This window comes from Mandrillus leucophaeus, unplaced genomic scaffold (assembly GCF_000951045.1).
Source record: "Mandrillus leucophaeus isolate KB7577 unplaced genomic scaffold, Mleu.le_1.0 Scaffold242, whole genome shotgun sequence".
NCBI lineage: Eukaryota > Metazoa > Chordata > Mammalia > Primates > Cercopithecidae > Mandrillus > Mandrillus leucophaeus.
The window spans coordinates 3,597,683-3,606,911 of NW_012102499.1; the positions used below are offsets into that span (position 1 = coordinate 3,597,683).

At 47.0% G+C, this 9,229-nt stretch overlaps 1 protein-coding gene across 11 annotated transcripts in view; it reads left to right on the forward strand.

The window, feature by feature from the left end:
• TLE1 (transducin-like enhancer of split 1 (E(sp1) homolog, Drosophila)) overlaps nucleotides 1-9,229 on the forward strand; it is a 107,136-nt gene that overhangs the window by 73,748 nt on the left and 24,159 nt on the right. For 3 of the 11 annotated variants that reach the window (XM_011982777.1, XM_011982779.1, XM_011982787.1), the window contains 4 exons: nucleotides 509-661; nucleotides 2,769-2,913; nucleotides 4,258-4,448; nucleotides 5,915-5,991. In XM_011982777.1, coding sequence (XP_011838167.1) covers nucleotides 509-661; nucleotides 2,769-2,913; nucleotides 4,258-4,448; nucleotides 5,915-5,991 — 566 coding nt within the window. Of the gene's footprint in view, nucleotides 1-508; nucleotides 662-2,768; nucleotides 2,914-3,819; nucleotides 3,922-4,257; nucleotides 4,464-5,914; nucleotides 5,992-9,229 lie in introns of all 11 variants that reach the window. The other 8 variants (XM_011982781.1, XM_011982782.1, XM_011982785.1 and 5 more) reach the window with 6 other exon arrangements.

Below are 9,229 nucleotides of genomic sequence, written 5' to 3' on the forward strand. Positions count from 1 at the left end.
AACCATTCTTTTCATCAAAGTTTATCTTCAGAATGATTTGAATAATGTTATGAAAATAATCTAACAGTGAATGAAGGAAGTAGAGCCCCTCAGTGCGGGGGACCTCTTGCAACTTTTTGCATTAAGAAGTTAATGGTTGCTCATGTATGGAGCAATAATGGTCTAACTGACATAAAGTTTTATTTCCTTTAAAGAAAGATATTTCCGTAGACATTTTGAATGCCTAAGTTGGATGTCTGGCTCCCCTTTCCTTCCAATGCCCTCTAGGCAAAGTTCTTAAGCCTGAGGCACAAGGAGGGATATGACTGGGGGGTTGTTTTTTATGGCGTGTTTGCGGGTATGTTTGCGGAGACCATGTTGCTCGTTATAACATGGTGTTGGTCACCTTGTACACCCCCAACCCGAAGGACTTTCAGCACTGTCCTTAAATTTAGAGAATGAGTGTGGAAAGGGAAAGGTCGGTCTGTTACAAGCTAAATCACGAAAACTTTTGATTATGCTCGTTGAGGACCCTTCCTCTCCGCGAGCAAGCCCTGCCCACTCGCCCCGGGAAAATGGAATCGACAAAAACCGCCTGCTAAAGAAGGATGCTTCTAGCAGCCCAGCTTCCACGGCCTCCTCGGCAAGTTCCACTTCTTTGAAATCCAAAGAAATGAGCTTGGTAGGTAAAGAAAACTGACACTTGCCTGTTTGGCCGTGTATGTTTCATTGTGGACTGGCGGACCCTGAAGTATTGGAAATGTAGGGGTTTTGCTGCTTGAGGGTTGTATTTTGAAGAGTTTACTAGTGAAACTCATCCTTCTGTTCTTTGTCATCATTCAGGGTTTACTTTTTCCCCTCTCAGTCATCTCTTTTCGGCCACGATTAGGGAGGGTGTACACACATCCGTGTTCATTGCCACCATCTTCTTTTTTGAGACAGAGTCTCACTCTGTTACCCAGGCTGGAGTGCGGTGGTGCAATCTCGACTCACTGCAACTCCTGCCTCCTGGGTTCAAGCGATTCTCCTGCCTCAGCCTCCTGAGTAGCTGGGATTACAGGCGCACGCCACCATGCCCAGCTATTTTTTTTTGTATTTTTAGTAGAGATGGGGTTTCGCCGTTTGGTCAGGCTGGTTTCAAACTCCTGACCTGGTGATCCACCCACCTGGGCCTCCCAAAGTGCTGGGATTACACGTGTGAGCCACCACTCCCAGCCTCATTGCCTTCTTACTTGGGGGATATATCCTTGCCACACAGCTCTCTGAAACTTCCCAGTTGACAAATGGTTCAAACCTCTGAGATTTTTTTTTTTTTTTTTCTTTCTGAGACAGAATCTCACTCTGTTGTCCAGGCTGGAGTGCAGTGGTGTGATCTTGGCACACTGCAACCTCCACCTCCCAGGTTCAACCGATTCTCCTGCCTCAGCTTCCCCAGTAGCTGGGATTACAGGTGCCTATCACCACGCCTGGTACCACCACGCATTAGAGAGGGTGTACACGCATCCATGTTCACTGCCTCCTTCTTCTTCCTTTTTTTTTTTTTTTTTTTTTTGAGATGGAGTCTCACTCTGTCACCCAGGCTGGAGTGCAGTGGTGCAATCTCGGCTTGTTACAGGGTTTCATGTTGGCCATGCTTGTCTTGAACTCCTGACCTCAGGCAATCTGCCCGCCTCGGCCTCCCAAAGTCCTGGAATTACAGGTGTGAGCCACCACACCTGGCCTCAAACTTCCGAGATTCTTAAGTCTTCATTTTCTTAGGCTGACCATTTACCTGGTAGACTGATCCCTAATACCGGGGCATGTCGTAGAGCATGCCCCGATGTTATGGAGCTCGTCAGATCAGTGATGCACAAAGGAGGCCCCAGGGGAAGCCAGGAACTGGTGCATCAGAACCCACTGGTGGTCATTCATTCAATCAAACTTGGTAGACTGCGTCATCTTTTAACAATAACATTTCATAACAACCCTGCAGTTGATCCTTACCTGGTCCCTGTAGGCATTATCCCGTTTTACCGGTTGCGGAGAATGAATAACTTAAGGCCACACAGCTGTGGCTCATGATCCAAGGTCAGAAAGAGCTCTCTTCAGCCTGTGCTCTTTGCCACACTGTATTGGTTCTTGGACTGTGTTGTAAAGCACATGAAAGGTTGAAAAGCCAGAGAAGGTGTCCTGTAACCCCGTTACCATCTGGACTCTGAAAGGCCCCTTGCTGGTGTTCAGTCTCTGCTCTGCACTGGTGGGTCCACTTCGGTTATGTAGGCAAGTGGGCAGTGGCACTTAACTCCAAAGTGTTGTTCTTTTTAGGCATATTGGTAAGGCTAGCCCTGGGGCTTTTGTCTCTGAGATATTGGCCCCACTCTCTCTCACCATTTGTCTCAACCCCAGGGCTACCTAAAAAGGAGACTCGAAAAGGGGTCTTCCTTGGACTTTCTTGGCGGCCGGGGCATGTGTTTCTGAGTGCCTGGGAAGGATTCTCTGGGTGGTCATCTTTCTAACTTGGCGTCGACCCAAAGTCCACAGCCTGATGGAAAATACTTTTAAAATAAAATCTGCGGAGGAAGAAGTGTGATCATGTTCTGTGTCTCTAGCTCGAGTTTTAATTCTGGCAGGAAGAGGAAAGGTCAACATTTCTCGCTCACAAGTTAATGCTGTCAACATTGTGTGGATTTATGAAAATTGGCTGAGGGAGTAGCTAGAAGGTGCCCAGTGTCCCAGCTGCTGTTGTGATAAATTGTGTAATATGGCTTGGATTAAAAATAATACTCATTTAATTTGTTTAATGACACCAGCATGAAAAAGCCAGCACGCCTGTTCTGAAATCCAGCACACCAACGCCTCGGAGCGACATGCCAACGCCGGGCACCAGCGCCACTCCAGGCCTCCGTCCAGGCCTCGGCAAGCCTCCAGCCATAGACCCCCTCGTTAACCAAGCGGGTAGAGCATCGCCTCTTGTTGTGCTTTGTTTGGTTTCTCCCATTCCCAGCTTGATTTGCTGTCTGTTAATGTTGTGATGCAATTGCCCTACAAATATGAAATGTACTTAGGGCCACCCTCCTTCCTATCTCTGAAAAAGCCATGATAAGAAACAGATGTTTGTCCTTGGGTTTCAGCAGCTGCACTCTGTTCAGTCTCCAACTGTTTACATTCAGCTTTTCTTTTTTTTTTTTCCTTTGAGACGAAGTCTCGCTCTTGTTCCCCCAGGCTGGAGTGTAATGGCGTGATCTCAGCTCACTGCAACCTCTGCCTCCTGGATTCAAGCGATTCTCTTGCTTCAGCCTCCCAAAGAGCTGGGCTTAAAAATTAGCCTGCCGCCACACCCGGCTAATTTTTGTATTTTTAGTAGAGACGGGGTTTCACCGTGTTGGCCAGGCTGGACTCGAACTCCTGACCTCAGGTGATCTGCCCGCCTCGGCCTCCCAAAGTGCTGGGATTACAGGCGTGAGCCACCTTGCCCAGCCTAATTTTATTTTTAAATAATTCAAATCCTAGGGACTTCAGTAAAGTTTCTGATAATTATTTTGAACACAAGCCTCCCTACCTAACTAGCATTGTGCGTCTGACTTTGCTAATATTGGCTGAAACAGTGGTTTGGCCGGCCCAACCACGCTCCTTGCAGACTGTAGTTGGTTGGTTTTCTGCCAGGGGAGGCTTCAGGAATCAGTGGTCTCTCCTTCAGTAGAAATTAGGAGGGTTTCCCTGTGACTCCAGCCCTTAAAAAACTCATAATTTGCAACCTGACATCCCCCGGTGGGAAAGGAAAAAAGCAACAGCCTGGGCCCAAAGGAAAACAGGCAACAGAATCTTCCTCCTAAACCCGTGCTTTGGTTTACGTAAATCCAGGATTGGGTTTTCATTTGGAATTGGTACCAGGGAATGGAAAGTTCGGACTGAAAGAGAAATCTTGGATTTTATCGAGAAAATCTTCTTTTGAGATTAAGTCAGGTAAACACTTGGTGTCTGTGCCTTGGTTTGCCCTCTGTAAATTGGGTATGGTAATACGCTTAATTCCCCTGGCTTCCGGTGCTGCTACTTACACGAATACGAAAATGTGTGGGTTGTGCTTCCCCTGGAGTCTTCTCTTTCCTGGAGATGAATTCCACTCTGGGGAAGGAGGGATCCAGTGTATAAAAATTGGAGGTGATTTCCCCCCCTCCCCCAGAAGCCTTCCCTCTTTCTCTCTCCCCGTGAGTGACACTAACAAATGACGAGGCCAGACTTGCTGGTCAGGTTTGATGGAGTGGGTCCGTTGAGTGATGTGTGGCTTGTGTTTCTTTTCAGCAGCTGGCTTGAGGACACCCCTGGCAGTTCCCGGTCCATACCCTGCTCCTTTTGGGATGGTCCCCCACGCTGGCATGAACGGCGAGCTGACCAGCCCAGGCGCTGCCTATGCCAGTTTACACAACATGTCACCCCAGATGAGCGCCGCAGCTGCCGCAGCCGCCGTGGTGGCCTACGGGCGCTCCCCCATGGTAGGCCGCTGTCGGGTGGGCTCTGGTTGGGGTAGGAATGCTGCATGCTCCATTTAGCGCTGTCAGGTTTGGGGCCAGGCCTCTCTGCGCTGCATGGGCAGGAGCAGCCAGCCCCACACACCTCGGAGACAAAGACGCCCAGTGTCCCAGCCGCACACTCGCCTTCCTCTTGTCAGCTTTCATCAGCACGCTGCTTCATTAAGTGAGAGCCAAACGTTTTTTTGTTTTACTGTTTTTGTGGATGAAAAAGGCAGTGTTTAGAAGCTCCTTCAGTGGTTCAGGGGACATCTGGTTTTCTCCCACCAAAGTCGATTTTTTTTATTTGAAGGCGATGAAATGATTCAAGTGGTTCACAGAAGCCTTTTCATTCATTTTCTTGAACTCTTTTTTCCTCATTAAACCTTAGAAAAAAATGTCTGAGAAGCCATTGCTCTCTCTTTCTATGCCTGTGCTACACTTTAAACCCAATCGCCTGATTGATGTATAAGCAGTGGTCTCTGTAAACAGGTAGAATTCTGGACAGACTGAACCACAAGGGCAGGCTGGCCTGTTTGCCCTGCCTCTTGCCACTGTGCAAATGGTCTAATTTTTGACCAAGAAGACACAGAACTGCATTTGAAGGGTAGAATTGGCTCTGCAATCATTGATTGCATTAAGGGTATAAAATCCCACCATCATTTCTCTTGGCTGTTTGAAAAATGCCCTGCACCTTTCTCTCTTGTCCCCTCTTCACATAGCATTACCTCCACTAGTTTGCGCTGACGTTAAGATTCATTGGTTTTTCCTGATACTGCACTTGTAGGAGAGGCTGTGCAGTGGCGGGCAAAAGTGTTGAAAGTAAGGTGGTCAGCTGAGAGACTCGATGCTGTCCTTATGCTGCACAAAGTAGGGAATCCATGTATGAATGCTTAAGCATTAAATTAGACCCGTGGTACGCAACTGGGGATGATTTTGTTCCTTGAGGACATTTGATAATATCTGGAGACACTTTCGATTATCATAACTGGGGGTGGGAGGGGGCAGGTGTGGATTCCTCTTGGCACATCAACAGTAGGGGCCAGGAATGCTGTTCAACATCCTGCAATGCCCAGGATGGCCCCCAACAAAGAAAAGAACTGTTTGGCACAAAATGTCAATAGTGCTGAGGTTGAGAAATCCTAATACAACATATTGCTCTGTGAACTTGCTTGCAAGTCTAAGGGAGGTATTTACCATGGGGAAGTGGTTCTCAGTGCGCAAATAGATCACATCTCCTCTCTACCCCCCAAAAAGGAAGTGGGTCTTGTGGCGTTCAGAGGTGCTTATATTACCTCTTGCATAGTAATTAAAAAGAAAAACACTAGGCCATGTCACTGTTCCCATTGAAGTTGCTTTGGGGATCTGTGAGTTTCTAATGAAAGGTATTGATGTTCACAAAGTGCCTGCTACAATAACCTGAGTCTGCAATGCCTTATTTTTGTTTCCAGGTGGGGTTTGATCCTCCCCCTCACATGAGAGTACCTACCATTCCTCCAAACCTGGCAGGAATCCCAGGGGGGAAACCGTAAGTACCTCAAAGACCTTGGTTTTGTTTTAAAGGTGGTTACTCAGTCATTGGTATTAGCAGACTAGAATTCCAAAGGGAGTACAGGCTTGGGCGTTTCCAAGGAGATTTCTGGTATCTTTTCCTGAGGAGTGTTAACACTTTCTATAAATAGGCAACTTGTAGGTGTCATGCCTCTGTCTTCTCCCTGGGGGTGATCTCCTAAGTTCAGTTATTTCTAGAGAGAAACTGTTGGAGATGAGGACGAGGTGGGAGGAAAGCGCTGGAGGTGACTGGCCCTCTTCGCTTGACCCCTCAGAAAACTGCTCTGCTCTGCCATTTGGTTAGAGGGCAGCTGCTGGAGATTCCCAGCTGTGCTGTGCTGTGGGCAGTCAGCTGTCACGAACTCTTGCAGGCTTAGACATTCAAAATGTGTCATCTCTTTACCCAGCTCCGTGCCACCTTTTTCTTATTTTGGTGGAAACGAGAGTTATTTGAAGGGTAGGTTGTGTTGCATGCCAGCACCCCAGGTTTACTCCCAAGTAGAGTTTTGATGAGTGCTCCGAGAGATCTAGAATTATAAAAAGCAAAGTGGCTTCATGGGGAAGCAGGAAAAGTTAACGTTCATTTTGTGTCCAGTGCACAAAAAGCTTTGGAATTTGAAAAAACTCGGTTGGCTATTCTTCCTGGGTCACTTTAAAAATTGCTTGCTTTTCATCATGTTAGTAATTAGAAGTGTGATTTCAAAGAATTCCTAAAGTTCTCAAATTTTTTAAACAGCAGAATTGTTTAATTGCAGCAAAACTCTGCCTTCTAAGATAGAAAATAGCAGAGGCCAGGCACGGTGGCTCACGCCTGTAATCCTAGTACTTCGGGAGGCTGAGGCGGGTGGATCACCTGAGATCAGGGCTTCGAGACCAGCCTGACCAACGTAGCGAAACCCCGTCTCTACTGAAAATACAAAAATTAGCTGGGTGTGGTGGTATGTGCCTGTAATCCCAGCTGCTCGGGAGACTGAGGCAGGAGAATCGCTTGAACCTGGGTGGCGGAGGTTGCAGTGAGTGAAGATCACGCCATTGCACTCTAGCCTGGGCGACAGAGGGAGACTCTGTCTCAAAAAGAAAAGAAAAAATGGCAGGTCTTTACAAATGTAGTTGTTTTTCTTTTCTTTTCTTTTTTGAGACAGAGTTTCACTCTTGTTGCTCAGGCTGGAATGCAATGGTGTGATCTCTGCTCACTGCAACCTCTGCCTCCCGGGTTCAAGCAGTTCTCCTGTCTCAGCCTCCCAAGCAGCTGGGATTACAGGCGCAAGCCACTACGCCTGGCTCATTTTTGTATTTTTAGTAGAGACGGTGTTTCATCATATTGGTCAGGCTGGTCTTGAACTCCTGACCTCAGGCGATCCACCCGGCTCAACCTCCCAAAGTGCTGGGATTATAGGCATGAGCCACCACACCCAGCCGATTTTTTTTTTTTCAATAAAGGTACGGGTGCTACATGTCTTAGGCCTTCCGTTTGTTTTTGTCATACCCTTGCCTTCATGTGGTTGCTTTCAGCTTTTATCAGTACGTCACTTGCATGTCACATTAGTGAGTTTTTTATTTTTAGAAACAGGGTCTTGCTCTGTTGCCTAGGCTGGAATGCAGTGGCACAATCGCAGCTCACTGCAACCTCGACCTCCTGGGCTCCAGCAATCCTCCTGCCTTGGCTTCCTGAGTAGCTAAGACTATAGGTGTCTGTCACCATACCTGGCCAATTTTTAAATTTATTTTTGTAGTGACAGGGTCTCCCTGTGTTGCCCAGGCTGGTCTCAAACTCTTGGCCTCACACAGTCCTCCTGCCTTGGCCTCCCAAAGTGCGTGGATTACAGGCATGAGCCACCACGCCCAGCATGGTGAATTATTTTGAACAGTCCACTCAGCTGCCCTGTCATCCTTGGTATGGTTTTGATAAGAGCCTTGTTTCAAATAAACCACCAGCATGAGATAAAATTGAATTTCTTACCCTGTCACCTGCTTTTTAGGAAAGGCGATTCCCATTGCACTACTTTTCATGTATTTTAATATCTCTTTCACAATAATTTGATTCATGATGAAATGAGGTTTTCGTCTACACTAGGAATCAGTAGCGATGTTAGGAATTTAAAATGACATGTGTGCCCAATGAAGGGAGTGAGGGGTAGTATTGCTCAATGCTCACTTAGCTGGTAGTTCTCTTCCAGTTGAGTACCCACGGACTAGTTACTACCTGGTGTGTTTTCTTGGGGATTTGGGAATGCCCCCCTGCTTCCAGCCTGGGAGGTCCTTGGGGCACTTGTGAGCATTCCCTGTCTGTGGTTGCCAGCGGTGTTGTAGCTGTTGTGTTCTACCGATTGGTGAGTGGATAAAGGGCAAACCGGTAAAGTTGTGATGAGAAGCAGTAATACCAGTAACTGATGAACCTTTGGTGGAATAATAGGGAAATAAGGCCAAGTTCAGCTGACCCTTAGGGAAAGTTAGCTTCACGAGTTAGAGGTACGTGGTGTGTGTTCAGCTGCTAAGCCCCCACCTTGGGTGTAACTGAAGATGCAGTGAGGGAAGGCGGGTGAGCAGAGCTGTGAGCTGTGATGCTAAGGTGGAAGGCTGATAGGTGGGCACAGTTAAATTGGACCCTGTTCCTTGTGTGTGTGTGTGTGTGTGTGTGTGTGTGTGTGTGAACAGGATCAGTTGTAAGATAGAAGTAGCATCGTGCTTATTAGAGTTAAGTATTGATGTCCTTGGCTTGTGAGCACCTTGCATTTCTTTGTGTTCAAAGCCGTGCAAACTAGAATCACAATGTGCCTAAGGACGTGGACAGTGGACACAGTGGCCAATGTTTTGAGACTATGTCAGGGTACTTTTCTCATCTTGGTCAAAATGGCTATTGGTCTTTGGATCTGAGCAATCATTGCTCTCTCTAAAATAATTAAAATCTCTTTATTAATTTATTTTATTTTATTATTTTTTTTTTTTTAGAGACACTGGGTCTCCCTGGGTTGCCTAGGCTGGTTTCGAATTCCTGGGCTCAAATGATCCTCCTGCCATGGCCTCCCAAAGTGCTGCGACTACAGGCATGAGCCACCGTGCCTGGCCTAAAATACATTTTTTAGGATTCTCTTTCATGTTTGAGCCATATTATGTGAGGAAGATAGACTTAATATCAGAAGGAAAAATGAGCTTTGCCATTGTTGCCAGGGTCTGGGCTATATACAATCTTACTGTGTCTCTCTCTCTTTCTCTCT